This window comes from Eublepharis macularius, chromosome 7, assembly GCF_028583425.1.
Source record: "Eublepharis macularius isolate TG4126 chromosome 7, MPM_Emac_v1.0, whole genome shotgun sequence".
NCBI classification, from domain to species: domain Eukaryota; kingdom Metazoa; phylum Chordata; class Lepidosauria; order Squamata; family Eublepharidae; genus Eublepharis; species Eublepharis macularius.
In genome coordinates, this window is record NC_072796.1 from 67,087,869 (window position 1) to 67,104,284 (window position 16,416).

Sequence of the window (16,416 nt, forward strand, 5' to 3'; positions counted from 1 at the left end):
AAAATGCCACCCTAGCCCTCTAGATAGCTTCCCTAGTTTTCCCTATAGGGAATAATGGAGATCAAAAGTGGCTTGGGGCATCTTCTTTGGGGGCCCATAAAATGCCCCCCCCCAAAGTCGAATCTTCATGAAACATGGGGATTCGTTAGAAGACAGTTAGGAATAGGTTCCCAGCAAATTTGGTAAAAATCGGTCCAAAAGTGGCCCCCCAGCCCCCCAGAAAGCCCTGAATTGTGGTTCCCATTGGAAACAATGGCCGAATTTTACCGAATTTGCTGTTTTGCTGAGCCGAACTGGAGAATGAATTCAGTATTTGGGGAATACTGAATTCTTTTTCCAGTTTGGTATACCGAATCCAAGTCAGCCAATTTTTTTTCAGTGCACACCTCTAGTGACATCACAAATTGTTGCAGCTTTCAGATGCACAATGGATATTAAATTTACTACATTAGTGGTATACCGCTTGGTGCACACCATCCGGCCCAGGGGATCTGTATTCATCCAGTGCAGCCAGGTGCCTCTCCACAACCTCTCTGTCAATGTCAACTAGCCCCCCAGGTGTCCTGTCATGTCTACTACCATCTCTAGATGGGCTCAAATTCTTCAGGGAGAAAACAGGCCAAAAAGTCATTAAGCCTGTCTGCTTTTTCTCTGTCCTCCATCAGAGTTTCTCCCACCCCAAACAGCAGTCCAATTGCCTCTTTTACCTTGCGTTTGCTTCTCACGTATCTGTAGAAGTTTTTCTTGTTGTAGTGAACCCTGCTGGCCAGACCAGCTCATACTGAGCTTTGGCTTCTCTGATGGCTGATCTGCAGTACCTAGTAACCCTCATATATTCTTTAGAGGTCTGTTCTTCTCTCCATTTCCTGAACATTTCCTTTTTCTCCCTTAGCTTATTCTGGAGCTCTCTGTTCATCCACATTGGTTTCTTGGAGCCCTTATCATGTTTCCGTCTTGCTGGGATAGTGAGGGCTTGAGCTTGCAAAAGCTCATGTTTGAGCTTTTGAGTCAATAAGAGGATACCTTTTATTTGATGAATTGTTAGTTTAACCATCTTATATTAGGTTTTTGAATTTGTGTGGTGTAGTGGGTGAAGTGTCAGACTAGGATCTAGAAGATCCAGGTTTGAATGCTACTATGCCATGGAAACCTGTTAAGTGACCTTGGGCCAGCCACACACACACCGACTAATCTACCTTACAGGGTTGTTGTGAACATAAGATGGAGAGGAATATTCATATTCAAGTTCATAACGGGGCAAGTTTGGAATAGAATCCATTGCCTTTAAATCTTTTACTCAAGTATCATTTGCATTGTTAAGGCACTTTTTACAAAGACATGTATGACCCATGCTAAAGAATTCATACAGAAGAATTCATAGAGAGTCATACCTCTGTATGACTACAGAGTCAGAAGTATGACTCTCAAACACACATTAGTCACATCAGGTGAAAAGATTCTTCAGGATGTGGCTTCTGCTGAAAAAGGTAAATTTTTCATGTGCACTGCACTGTAGGAAAAATACCACCTGTGCCTCCATCACACTGGTACCAACAGCAGTGCAGCAGGTTCTTTCCATTAACTCTTGACACTCATCAGGGAAACAGATTTAAATGCTTTTACAGTTGCACAGGACTGTAGCATATATATGCAATTTTCTGCAGCAGCCACACTGCTGTGTGGTTGAATTGTGGCAAAACCCACTTTTTATACACATCTCCTCAAAATACATTTGGACTAGCTCTGTAGTAAAACAAGAAAAGCTTCTTATTTCACTGAAGGCAATGGACCCCTTTCAACACTGAATCAGCAGTGTCATAAAAGGCATTACTATGCACAAGAAACTCTGTGGGTAAACAAATCTAACTATTTGCATAAGGGTGAATCCCATAGCAAAATTAATAAAACAATTGGCAGATGGCTGTTGAATTTATTTACTTGATTAACATGGTCTTGTCAAAACAGCAAGAGATTGGTCTGATGAACATTGATTATATAAAAGTTTGACAGCTTAATAGAAATTAGCGTGAATTTAAACAAAAAAAGGTTTAAATACTGCCAGCAAATATAAAATGTATGTAACAGGCTAGGACAAATGCTTTTTGCACACAGAATCATCATCCAGCTAGTCCCCATATACGTTCTTCAAAGGTTTAAAAAAATATGCTGTTCTCTGTAACATATCTCAAAACATTATTGTACAAAAAATTAAATCATGGCCAATGATTCACAACAGTGCAACAGGTAAAGACAACAACGACAGTGAAAAATAAATATGCAGACGAGAAACAAATCTGCTGACAACCCTGCAGAGTTCTATTCAGCAATTCTGATATGATAACCCAATTGAACTAGGTGTTAAAAATATGAGTGTCTTTGAAAGACAAAGAGGACCCTACCAATGAATTCCTGGCAGCACTGCAGAAACATACTGAACCCAGCTCATCATAGCTGTGCAGGCAGGAAGTTGCCCTGCAACATACTACGGAATTAAGAGGGGCAGCAGCAGATGCATACATAGCCTGTCTGGCCAGCCTGTTGAAGGGGAAGACCATGCAGCAGAGGAGTTCCATGTGTGGGTCAGTCTCTGCTCAGTCACCTTCACACCCATACAAATGATGGATCACACTCCCCATCAGGAACCCTTTGTCTAGCTCCTTCAGAGCACACAAATAGCTTGAACTTCTTGAGAAATATACTACCTGCTTGTGGAAAGGGAGTCTTCCTCAAGCAAGCAATAAATACGCTCCACTCTCTTCAGTCATCAAAGCATTATTCACAGGGTTTAACTATTATAGGAATCAACTTCAAAAACAAACTTTTAGTCTGCATGAAGAGGCTGTTTGCTATGCACTTACCAGTGAGTATGAAGACACAATAGAAATATTTTGCATTCCCTAGTTAACCTATAATTAAGTGCACTGCTGAGGATTAACAGCTCTTAGTTGAACAACTTTTTTTTTAAAAAAAATGGGGACATACTCATCTATTTGCATGATTTTCCATGCATTTTCATTATAGTTTTAGGAATAGTAGACAAAAAGGGGCACATGTTAAATAACGCTAATGTTTAGCACTTGAAAAACTTTCCAGCTTCTCGGGACCAATCTATTTTTAAAGCTCCTTTGTATATCATCTGTTCTGAAGGCACACACACGAGTAAGTAAAAGCAGAACTTGTGAGAGAGAAAGCAAAGAAATACACAAGGCAAGTAAATTTATGGTTATGGGTTGCATCTCCTCACCCCACTACACAAGGGCCACTTCATATATGACCTTTTACCTATACAGGCACAGGGGGAGGGGTGAAGCAAGACCTCTGTTATATGGGATTTTTGTGCACAAATATCTGTTTTGCTGCTGCCAATAGTAGCTTCCTAATGTGTGTACACAGAGCCAAAAAGATGCTTGTATGATCTACACATGGCACATGTGCACACACAGAGGTTTTCTCCCAGTAAAGATGTCTGGGATGAGGCAGGCCTTAGGCTGATAATGCACAAGAGGATTTCTGGGACTGGTCCAGAGTGAGTAACCTATTATGGGATTAAAGTAACCTTCCACTGAGTCCTTTAAGGTCACCTGAAACCAATTTATGACATGGCCAAGTAACTGCTGTGCTGCACCCGTTCCTCTCTCCTCATGCACCATCTCAAATTGCTTTGTCCTTCCAAGTAACCTGAGCCTGATAGGCAGAAGCCACAGGTAGGAAGGAGACAAAATGTCTCCATAGTGTAAAAGATTATTTACAGAATATACAAACCTCAGATTTACAGTAAGTTGCACAGTCCTGGATTTGCCCAGGAGATATCCCAAATACCTGAGGAATCCAATTAAATTGGCGTTTCCTTTCTGTCTTTGCTTGGCGATGGCTTCACTGGCTCCTTGGTTGCCTTTGGCTGTTCTTTTGCTGTTTTCATCTCTGGGAGGACAGAGTCTCTTGGCAGTGGTTGCTGTGATGTGCCTCCCCACTTCTCAAACTCTTCTTCTTCCTGCACCTGCTGCTCTGATTTTGCTCGCTGCATCTGTAAAAGCCGAAGCTGCACTCGCAACTCAATGATGGCTTCCCGCTCTTCATGAATTGCTTGGTTCAGATGGTTGTTCTTAATCTGTATCCAGAACAAGGAGAAGAAAAGGGCCACTTCAGCAGCAATGAAACAGCTACTTATGTACTAATGAATCATTAATAGGGTATCGCTCTGTGTCGCTTTTCCTTGGAAGGGAGACAAATGTGTGTGCAGGAGGGCAGAAGATTTAAAAAAGGCCTGGGAAGACCTAGTTCTAGGAAGAACAGAAATTTATAAATAAGACATCAATAGCACCTTTGAATACACTCCTAATTCCCTGTCTCTTAAAGAGGGCTTTGTTATGATTAACACATTTTGGACAAATATTGTGCGTGTTATGGCTATGCATTAGCAGCATATAGATTTATCAAATGAATAAATAAAAGCCTTACTTAGTGACTACCTACCACTCACAGGGGTTAAGAGGATTTTTAGGTGGACATTTAGGTTGTCTATCAACAATATATTTTTAAATGCCTATCTATAAATTCTTTTTTGGAATATGTTTTTTATTTTTAAAAAACAGAATAATAGTAAGAGGGGATACAGAAAGAAAAAAGGGATTATATAACATACCTGTGTAAATCAGAGATAGTTATATATAACAGAATATATAAAATGCAAAATAGTTTACCTCATCATCTCCTTCATTAAATGTTTTGACTTTTTATGAGATATTATGATACTTATGTTAGGATACATTTATATTCAACGTTTTAAATTACAAATTTCATAACTAACATATTTTACTAATGGTTATTAGTTATTCTTAGTTTTCAGCTTTCCATTTTTCCTGAAATTCTAGGATTAGCTTATTATGTATATTAAATGTTAATTTTGTATTGACGCACCTTCGTATAGCTTATTCATCCATTCTGTCAAATCTGGACAGCATTCTGCCTTCTATTTTGCTGCATATACTACTCTTGCTTCTGTCATCATATATTTAAACAGTTTGCTGGATATTTTTATAAGATTACTTGGTAAGATATCCCACCTGTAAATTCTTAAATTCAGGCAGAGGCCTGGGGCCCTCATGAGCGTTCCAGGCCAGTTCTCAAACTAGAGGCAATCCCTAGTCCACTCTCTCTGCTGTTTTCAAGATACTTGAGAGATCAGCGAGCAGCTTGGTCAGGGATTACAGAAATGATGCAAATGGTATGCTTTCCCTGGGATGGAAAGTCATTGTTATTATGCAATTCTCTCTTGCATCCAGATAGTCAGCTTGTTACTGTCATGAAATAATGTCACTTTTTCCCTAGCACTTGGCAGGCCAGCTAAGAGATCAAAGAAGTGCTGCATATTAAATATTCTCATTAGGGGGGAGAGCAAGACTCCATGTGTGAGGAAAACCCACTTCAGGCCTCTTGCCCAGGGGACTCTCAAAAACCTGTAGATGATTGTGCTTCTTGGATGGGAGAAAAGAATCAGGGTTGGCAACCTCATCATGGTTGGTGGGGGGCGGGGTTCTGTTCTGCTCTGAGGAAAACAATATAATCTAGTATAAGATACACTTTAAATTGTTTTATATTACAACAGTTCTACAGTAGATTACACACAACTTGTATTCTTTTACATTATGATTATTTAAGGTTGAAGATTCAGAAATATTTCTGTGGTGAGAGCAAAGCATGCCACTTGCCCATGTTAGGTGCATCAGCTCCTGGCGGCTCAGTCCTCCCACTTACTCTTGTGTCTGGGCAGTGAGAGAAACAGTGGGAGGGGGTAGAGTGGACATGACATCACACAATGCATTGATGTCACATCCAGGTGAAAATTTAGATGTGACATCAGCCAACACTCTGGAAACCTTATGGCAGCCCCCCCCCCCACTCTACATGGTACCTGTGTGAACCATAGTTCCCACTGACACCCTTCCTGGCAGCCACAGTGTTGATTTTATTCTCTCTCTCACTGCTCTTTCCTAAAATATTTTTAAAAATTACTCTTCTTCTCCCCTGCATTTGGGCACCCTCTGTGTGTCTGGTTCGAAATTCTGAGGACTCATTTGCCATATCACTGTGGAACTAATACTACGTAGTAAATATCTATAGTCCACCTGCTGTGCAAAGATAAACTGCTATTTAATCATGGATTCTAATAAAGTTTATGCAGCTTAATATTTTTAGTTTTTTTCACTCTACCCCCTCCCTCAGTAAAACAGGCAGCAGACCAGTAAAAAAAGTTTTTAACAAGTTTCATCTATAGCCTGAAAGCTACTACGCCCTTACAGCACCACAGATACTAAAGACATTTGCAATAGGAAAAAAACCCTCACACTTGCCAAGCAAGAAGCTGTAATTGAAATTCAAAGCATTACATCTTGTTCTAATACTCATATTTCTATATTAAAAGTTCTTCTATTATTCAACAGAAAAAAGTAGGGGAGGAAAGACATTCATTGAACTAGAAAGCTATTAAGAGACAAAAGCCCCAGCATCTGAGGCTGTTTTGCCAGTGCACACAAACCTGCCATACACTTGTTACCAGCAAGAAAAGAGAGGACACCTCCGGTTGTAACAGAAACCAACAACTACTGAGTAATCCGGAGAAACTCACAAATAACTCGCAATAACCAACAATAACCAAAAATATATGTAATAAATGTTCTATACAGTGCAAATTGTGCTTCAATACATATACAAGCATAAATACAAAAGAATATACATGTAAACCAACTATCCAAAACAGGTACAGTCAAAATTCCAAGGAAAGTGCACGCAGGCACTTATCAGAACAATCAATATACAACAATATAGAGGTGCTCACAGGCACTCCAGTACAATCAGTGAGTGCTCCCAGGCACCCTATGAAGAACAATCAAGGAAAGTGCGGCACAACTATCACGAGAAAAACGCATGGTGTTTAGACCATCGAACTGATATTAACATGGTGGAGAAAGATAGATATATGAACATGTAATATGAGAATAACGTGCCTGTGAAGTGGTTCTCACGAAACGGGTTGGAATATCATATGCTGGCAAATCCCGTAGGCGTGCCTGACATGGCTTCGGACATCCATATCCACAGCCTCATATCTTCAATGAAGTTTAAATTTTCTCGTGATAGTTGTGCCGCCCTTTCCTTAATTGTTCTTCATAGGGTGCCTGGGAGCACTCACTGATTGTACTGGAGTGCCTGTGAGCACCTCTATATTGTTGTATATTGATTGTTCTGATAAGTGCCTGCGTGCACTTACCTTGGAATTTTGACTGTACCTGTTTTGGATAGTTGGTATACACTTGTTACCAAGCAAGCACTGTCATTCTTGATTAAATACCACGTCACTCACTATTTCACAAAAAGTTCAATAGATACATATTATGCTGGAATGCAAGCTCACCTCCAGTTCTTCATTCTGTCTTTGCAAGTCTTCCAAGATGATCTGTAGCTCTTCCTCATCTTCACTCTCACTCTCACTCTCAGAAGAATATTCCTCAGTTTCACTTCGACCGTGTTGGCGGCTAAAATGGACAAGCAGAAATTCCTAGCAGGTACTGCTGTTAGGCTAGTCTGTTGCAACAACAGTCTTAAAGACTCATTAAGAACACTCTCTGGAGAACAGCTCCATGCATTTAAGGGCAGAGCCAGTATGCAATCCCAAGTAGGCAGTTTGGAGTGCCAAACTGGTAGGAGCTGCAGCATAGGAAGATGCAATAGGTGTGGCTCGTGGCTAACATTCCTTCTGTGTTGCCCCTGCTGGGGGGGTCCACTTCTACAGCCTATCTTGGACTCTGGCCAGGGTGTCGCAGAAGGTACACTTCTCCCTTGCTGCTGCTGCCCAAGATGAGCTACAAAGGTGTTTCCTTCCTACCCTGCTAGGAAAAAAGGTTAGGAGGATTCTTGTGCTGAGCAGGTTGAAGCAGGCCTACTTAAGTGGATATCTGAGAACCCTGATGACATGAGCATGTATGCTTTCACAAATCACCCCTTTCTTCAAACAACTAGACTAGTTAATGGGTTAAAGCTAATTACAGAACTACCAAAAAATCCCATTCTGCTGATGAAATAGAAAGACACAGGACTGTCAAGTAAGGTTACTAGATTTTATTTAGATTTAACTCTTAAGTGTACCATCTTAAGATGATCTAACAATGTTTTCTTTCAGCTGCACTCAAATGGGACTAATATTTGATGTATTGTTTTAAAATGTTTCTTCACATTTCCAACAAAGGTTGTACTTGATCAGACAGAGGTTGCATTACCTTTGAATTTCTACTATTTCTGCTCTGAGGCGATCTATTTCTTCCTTTTCAGAGGCTATTTGTCTGCGCAAGAACTGCTCCATTGCCAGTAGTTCTTCTTGTTCAGTCAAAATCTCATTCTCCTGCAAAATTAGATTATTTCACTTCATAAGCTAGGGACATCACACGGCAAGCACTGGGAATAGTGATTAGGGTTGCCAACCAGCCTGGAGGAAAATGTCCTGACCCTTTAATAGAGGCTTAATGGGTAGAAATAAGCAACTAAAAATTTTAATAGCATGGAAGTAAATATCATCTGGTAAATCCGTTAAACCTCTATTAAAGGGACAGAACACTTTTTATCCAGGCTACTGGCAACCCTAACTGGAAAAAGACATGCCACAACTTGACATGACTTCACCCCCACCCTTGCAATTCAAGTGACGTAAGACATGAGAGAGCTGTTGATGAACATCTCTTCAAATGATCTGTGAGAGAGAAAGGCTCCTTTCAATTATGAGCTGCATTAAGTTTCTCCCAAAGGCACTTGGGCTGCATTCAACCACCACCTAATGGTATGGTCAAGAAAGGGAGCTAGAAGAGGAAAAAGAGTCAAAAGGTGGGCTGATAATTGGAGCTACCTGAGCGAGCAGAATATTGATAACTTCTTCATTCTCATTCATTTCCTCTTTGGAAACATCCTCCTTTGAAAGACTGGCAATCTCCCGGGCAATTTTTGTCTCACACTCCTGCGTTAAAAAGAACCTCAATCAATGGGTGCTGGCATAGAGAAAAAACAGGGAAATGTGATGGTATATACGTAACAGTCTACCTAGTTTCTGCACCCATAGCGACACTGAGAGAAGATTGAGGTTATTTCAAACTTCCCAGAGCAGCGCTAGTTTGCTAGATTAATCATTTGTCACTCTTTGTATGACAGGCAGTGGTTAAATTAGTGCAGCTGCTTTTGATTTTTCAGAAACAAGCAGGCTGTGAGTTCTAACTAGCAGACTTTTCAGCTGATTTATACCCAGTGGCAATTTGAGACACTTCCGCATCCCTGAACACAGATTGATTGAGCACAGAAAAGCATCAGATAAACACAACATCAGTCTGCAAGGCAACCATGGCAAAAAGGTCACACATCAAACTGAAACCAGAAGCCAGAAACCAAAAGCCTTCCCACAAGGAGAATGTTCAGCTAGTGCAATGGGTGAACCTCTTACCATCCCAACAGAAGCTGAACAAGCAGGAACAGTGCATTATCAGGACTCCAGATCACTGTTTCACCAGATCGGGTGTTCTGCTGGCACACCAGACTGTTCATTAGACAGGACAGGGCATGAAGGTTCTCAGTAATGCTGTGCTCAGACCAAAGGACTTAAATCTTACCAACTGGCAGCAGCTGATTGTGTTACTTCACCGTTTATTTATCCCTTGTCCCTGAGACAGTGCTAGGTACAGGTAAAAGTGAGCCCTTTCTCCCTCAGTCTACCTTAAACAGACTAAAAACACTTTCCTCAATCATAACTACAGAGGTCCATGCAGCCCACACATTAGACCTAGGTTTTTCTATCAGGATGGAAGGGTTGGACAGCCCTCTCATTTCTCCTAGGGACAGCAGAGCACCTTTGCTATATTCACACTTTCTGTAGCTACGGCAAAGCGTGCAGCATGGAAACTAACAGTTATGGGGAAGGGGGAAAAGGTATCATACCATAAATTAAAACTGCAGTACACTCACTTGTCTCTTAGCTTCCCTTAGCTTCCTTTTGAGAGCAGTCAGAATTCTTTGCACCTCCCATAATCTCTCCTCTTTGGATAAATCTTTGATCCCCACCTGCAGGTCTCGGTGCAAACAGTTCAAAAGGAACTCCTGGTAAAATAAATGCACCCTGTTCAGCACTTCAGTTCACTCTCTTGTATTAACCCTCTTTTTCCTTTAACCCCCCCACGATATTAATCATCTGCATATACTGCCATTTAAGACACAGCTCAAAAATAATTTCATCAGATAAACATTAAAATACATTTTTGTTTCTTGTTTGTAAATAAAAATCCAGCAGGAATGCTAGAAGGGTTAACAGCACTTCCCATACTAAAGCAGGGATCACCAATGCAGTGCTTGCAAACACCTTTCCTAGTGCTTGACAAGTGTTTTTAGAAAGTGGAGGGGCCGGGGGGGGGGACTTTTTCCCATCAGGACTCCTGATTGGCTGTGCAGATTTTTTTTAAAAAATGCTTCGGCAGCAACTGCCACCACAGTACAAGGATCTTCACTATGTGACAGAAAGTACGCTGTGTGTAAGCAAGAAAATACTTCTAAGCAATATGTTTGTTTTAAAAGGCATTATGTTAAGCGGAACTTCTGCCTAAAAATTTGGTTGCTATCAGAGTTATGCATAAACTCACTCCCTGACATTTTGTAGTTGTGCCCATCACCCTGAGTGAGAATTCCAGAGGCTCAAAAAATGTTGGGGGCCCCTGTTCTAAACCACTCAGAGTAACCCCAGATCAGCCTGCAAGAAGCTTACAACAACAAGAGAACTGAAAAGATGTAATTTAGCTATGCATGAGTGGTAACTATGTGCCATTACAGGGGATAGAGAATGTGTGGGGAGGGTATACTCAGGGTGTGTTTGATTTAAATCACTAGTCAGTAAGACTAGATTTAAATCATAATTTGGTATAACCTTAATATACAACTAGATGCAGATTTCATTTTTAGAATAACAACTGTTCATATTAGTTTTACAGTTATATAAAAATATTGATTTTTAATACTATTAGAAGCACATTGTAATTATGAAATTATTGTGAGGTGAATTATCTCCAGTTTCACTTTCATTTTTACTGCTTGCCCCTCCCTCCTCACACTTAGTTTCTTCTTGTGCAGATCTATTCCACTCCAAACAATCTTTTTCTAGTCAAGACCACAGCTATACAGCCCGGAAAATCCACTCCAAACAATCTTTTTCTATTCATTGAACTTTTTGAAACTTAGCACTTAAGGGGTTGATTCTGTGTACATAGGTTTGTAGAACAATGGGATTAAGGTTTTTCTCAACTCTGTTCATTTTATAACATTTTTGCTGTGAAGAGGCATGTGATCTCTGCAGACACAAATTCACATTTTTGAGAACTGCAAAACCAAACATCTGTGATAATATCTTGTAGCCAGAGAAACTGCCCAGTAATCTTACAGAAACCTCTGGAACAGCATGACGTGAATGGATTAATGGAATTTATTTACCAAAAAATTTAAACATATACAGCCTTATGCTACATAATTAAAAACTAATCCTTATTTCATGATGGAATTACCGTTGGATGATAATATATTTTCCTCAAAAAGCATTCTATTTAAAAAATCCTATTTAAATCAAAAAAATCCAATTTAAATAAAAAAAATCAATGTTTTCAATTTTTTTAAAAAAATCATTGATTTTTATCCACCCTGGGTATACTTGAGAACATTAAAGGGCACTAAGCAGTTAACACCTTACAAAGGCAGCTCAGTTTGCAAGAACTGAAACTTAACCCAAGGTGAAAATAGTTCCATAAATTAAGTGCCCAGCTGCCATAGTAGGTAAAAGAAGGGCTTGAAAGAATTGAATGCTCTTATAGATGGAAGTATAACAGGCTGTAAATACTGACTCAATAATGTTCACAGACTATTTTTTACCCAGGACTTAACCAACTGATTAATTTTTACTAACCAAGCGTACCAAAATATTCTCCGCTGTACTAAAAAAAAAACTTTTGTTTTTCCTAGTTATTAGTTTCTGTTTCAAAGCCCCAGAATTTTAATTCAACTTGAATTCAAAAATTAAAAATTTAAAGGATATCTTTTAATTGAAATGGATTTTCCTTGATTGTTTGGTGGTGAAGCTTTATTTTAGACTAGTAACAAAGCTCATTGTGTGAAAAAATACAACGGGCTCTAGAAAACTGTTGGTCATTTTTTTTTCTTTTCATGAAACATAACAATCAGTTATCAACGTTGAAAGATTTTGTTCTGCTTTTAACTGCCTTTTGGGCTGTGGCATTGTTTACAGAAGTAAACTAATGTGTCTCTCACATATGTACATGTATATTGAGTGTGAGAGAGAAGAAAAGAAAGCAGTGGAATGGGGAGATCCCTAAGAAGGTCTGCTTGGATGTAAGGACCGAGTTATTCAATAGAGCTTACTCTGAAGAAACTACCTTCAGGATTGCAGCCAGGCTTCTTTAGGGAGGGAAGAATAAGACCCACAGGATTCAGCGGGCCCCCCTCCAGGCAAGCACAGACAGATGTCCAGCACCACCAGGGCTTCCACCTTCTCCTCAGTGACCCTCAGGTGAGCTGTGGGGAGGAGTGCTTAGGCCGTCAATTTGGCGAGCCCCCTTCCAGCAATGTGTCTGCACAAAGATTAATTTGTATCCCGCTCCTCTTCCCATCTGCGCCCTCCAGCTCTGGCCTGGGGGCCACTGCGAAGTGTTCGCTTGTTGCCACAAGGGGGCCCAGTGAATCGACGGCCTGAGCACTCCTCCCAGCAGCAAGTGGGTGCTTCACAGCAGCCAGGAGGGCGCTGAGAGGAGGCACAGGCGAGGAGTGCTTAGGCCATTGATTCAGCGGGCCCCCTCCCAGAAGCAAGTTGGTGCTTTATAGTGGCCTCAAGGCCAGAGTCGTTGGCAATGCACCTGTGCAAGGATAAAAAAGTTGTCGCCAAAATAGCTTGCCTTTTATATAGTAGGATTAATTCAACAGACCCTGAAACTTTTGGAACCTGTGCTCTTCTAACTCCTCTTCTTTGTTTTAGCTTGCCCAGTCATCAGGAATCCCTGATTCTCCCTTTGTCAACTTGTGCATGTGATGGTCCTCCCCCCAAATGTTACTTGTTGTTCTTTTGTGCTGCCTGGTTCAATCCTTCTGGGCAAGATCTTATGCTTTTCCTGTTGATGTGCCCATTCTTTGGAAAAGTTTCCCAGAGGGAGTATGTAAAGCACCTTCATTACCTAGATTTCCGAAGTAAGGCAATGAATGATTTTTCAAAGCATTTTTCTTGATTAAGCAACTTAGTCAGAATTATTCTATGATGATTAGATGGGCTTTGGGCTGTATTAATGGGTAGTGCTGTGTTAAGATTATTTGTTGCTGGCTACCGTGATTTTCTGTTTTATTTAACGTTTTAAACATGTTGTAATCCACTTCAAATTTGGAATGAATGTGGGATGTAAAATGTCCACAGAAATAAACCTGGCCCTTCCTCCCATGACCCATCTTAAGACAGAGCTACATGAGTAGCTTGGCACTATAGCTAAAGCCTAGCTCTATTCTATGAGAATGTCATTCCTTAGAAAACTGAGATCATCTTCCAATCAGTATGAAATCTGTCCTCAGCTTCAGTGTTAGCACAACTTGAAAAGAAAGACAACTTGAGTAGAAACAGCAAGACCAAGTGTGGTACAAGCAGCAGAAATTTTAAGCAAACACAACATACAAGGTCTTTATTGGTTTCATGGTGCAAAAGTTAATTTCCACACTTCTTAGAACATGAGTGAATTTATAAAAGCCTCATTTCTTCCTAATTAAAAATCATAGAATAAATCTACTGCTTCCGGTTATTAAAATTTACCACAAATGAATAATGTGACTATAAGTCACTAGGGGTGTGTGCTTCGGGTGTCTGATTCGGAAAAAATACCCGAATCAGACACTATTTGTAAAGATTTGGGATTCCCGAATCAAAGCTTCCCCGAAGCATTCGGGTTGCTTTGGGACAACTTCAAAGGGCCCCTTGTATCAGCTGTCAGGCGGCAGGGTGGATCCCCCCCTCCGCCGCCTGGCAGCTGATAGCTTAAAGGGACCTGCTTCTTAGAAGCAAGTCCCTTTAAACTATAAGCTGGCTGGCAGCAGGGGGATCTCCCCCTGCCGCCTGGCAGCTGGTACTTGAAAGGGCCCTGCTGCTTGCAAGCGGCAGGGCCCTTTAAACAGCCCAGTTTCCCCCCCAGCCCAGGCCCCCCCCCACTTATCTTCCCTCTGATGCTGGGGTAGAGGAGGCTTCCTCCGCTGTCCTGCAGGTCCGCACAACAGCGGAGGAGGCGGAAAAGGGCCCTCCCACCCCTCAAATGACAGCCGTGGCTATCATCCCCCCAGCCACCTGCCAGCTGATAATTTAAAGGGCCCTTTCTTGCCGCTTGCAGGAAAGGGTCCTTTAAACTATCAGCTGGCAGGCGGCCAGGGGGATCCCCCCCAGCCGCCTGCCAGCTGATGGTTTAAAGGGGCCTGTCCTTTAAACCGGCAGTGGGGGTGGGGGTGCTGGGAGAAAACCCAGCACCCTGAAACACTTTGGAATGCTCCGAATCTTCAGGGAGCATTCTGAAGCGATTCAAACACCCGAATCCGAAGCGGCTTGCCACTTTGGGTTTTGGGTGTTTCAGAATGTTTTTCCTGCTTCAGGTAAACCCAAAGCAGGAAACCTGAATTTTTTCAGGTTGCACACCCCTATAAGTCACAACTGCCTCAATTAAGGCCACTTGTCAATACAACATTGGATTTAATAATGAGAAGACCAACCTGTCGTCTAATTTCTTCTTTGATGCTTTCTTGAGTTTCTGGCAGTGCTGGCATCGTTGCCATGTTAGACCAACGAAGAGGCTTTGTCACTGGCTTCAGAGTTGTATTTCCAAAGAACTCTTGAACATGAGTAAAAAAAAGATACAGGACACGATTGCTGATCTGAAAAAACACAAAGTCAAAACACCACTTCAGAGAGGAATGCTTTGTCTGCAAACACCTATTTTATGGATGCCAGAGAACCCTACAATACCCATCATGCAACCAGTTTCTTAATCTTGAAAAAATTGTTCTTGCATGAACTAGCTGACTATCTAAAGACTCAGAAAAGAATCTTGTATGAAATAATCCACTGCTCAAGTATGATTATTTATTTGGTTATTGGCCAATTCTGCATTTTCCTCTCATTCATTACATTGTTACTTGGACATAGACAAAATTTACAATTAAAACATTAGCAGACCGTGCAAGACGAATATGTGAACCACACTTTCTCAACGAGGAAATTAATAATCTAAACCACGCACTTCAAGCAAATGGCTACTCCAGAAATGAAATCAGAAGAGCGAGTAAACCAAGGACAAATCAAACAACTAAGGAAAAACAGTCTCCCACAGGAAAAGTGTTTTTGCCATATATAAAAGGAATCACTGATCAGATGGGAAAGCTTATGAAAAAGCACAGCCTACAAACAGTATTCAGACCTACCAGAAAAATACAACAGATGCTACGTTCAGCAAAAGACAGTAGAGACCCCCTCACCTCTGCAGGAGTATGCCGTATACCCTGCAGCTGTGGACAAGTTAACACCGGGACCACAAAGTGTAGCATCCAGACAAGAATAAAAGAACAGGAAAGACACTGCAGACTTGGCCATCCTGAAAAATCAGCAGTGGCTGAACATAGCCTAACTCAAACAGGACACAGTATCCTATTCCAGGACACTAAAATACTTGACAACACTTCCAATTTAAGAATGAATACAGCATGGCTTCCAGCCCTGCAAAACACCAGACTAACGAAATACTCCACATCCCACAATAGCCCTGCAGAGAAGATTAGCATATCAAGCACCAATCCATATGCAAAAGAACCTCCTCAGGATACAGTGATGCCTCCCTCCATTAGCATTCCACACCCTGGGAAACTCCCTACAGGATGACTCAGCCCAAACCCACTTTCCTGAGCAGATATAAATTACCTGCCAACATCTTCTCCACACTGTGACACTGAGAGATCTCTGTCTTTTGGTGCTACACCTCTGAAGATGCCAGCCACAGCTTCTGGCGAAACGTCAGGAACTACAATGCCAAGACTACAGCTATACAGCCCGGAAAATCCACAACAACCAAAATTTACAATGGCCAACACTTCCATCTTCAACATGTTACACACTTTTTTTTCCAGGTATAATCTCAGGAAATCAGTGTCAACTTGACAACACTAAAAACTGCAGGATGAAAAGATGTCCTAAACTATAAATACTAGATCCTTACTAGATTCTTGGGCCTTGGCTTTCTTCAAGCTCTACTGTTGGATTCTGGAAAGCTCTGGTGTTGAGGCTGAAAAAAATTCCCTACCCAGATGAAATTAGGCAAGTGATCT

The 16,416-nt window shown here is 41.1% G+C and overlaps 1 protein-coding gene across 5 annotated transcripts in view; it reads right to left on the bottom strand.

Moving 5' to 3' along the window:
- Positions 1 to 1,910: 1,910 nt before the first annotated feature.
- Positions 1,911 to 16,416, bottom strand: part of RALBP1 (ralA binding protein 1) — a 41,208-nt gene continuing 26,702 nt past the window's right edge. For all 5 annotated transcript variants that reach the window (XM_054984392.1, XM_054984393.1, XM_054984390.1 and 2 more), the window contains exons 5-10: positions 14,812 to 14,973; positions 9,997 to 10,128; positions 8,894 to 9,001; positions 8,274 to 8,395; positions 7,412 to 7,532; positions 1,911 to 4,108 (exon numbers count right to left, since the gene is read on the bottom strand). In XM_054984392.1, coding sequence (XP_054840367.1) covers positions 3,833 to 4,108; positions 7,412 to 7,532; positions 8,274 to 8,395; positions 8,894 to 9,001; positions 9,997 to 10,128; positions 14,812 to 14,973 — 921 coding nt within the window. In that variant the 3' untranslated portion in view covers positions 1,911 to 3,832. The remainder of the gene's footprint in view (positions 4,109 to 7,411; positions 7,533 to 8,273; positions 8,396 to 8,893; positions 9,002 to 9,996; positions 10,129 to 14,811; positions 14,974 to 16,416) is intronic.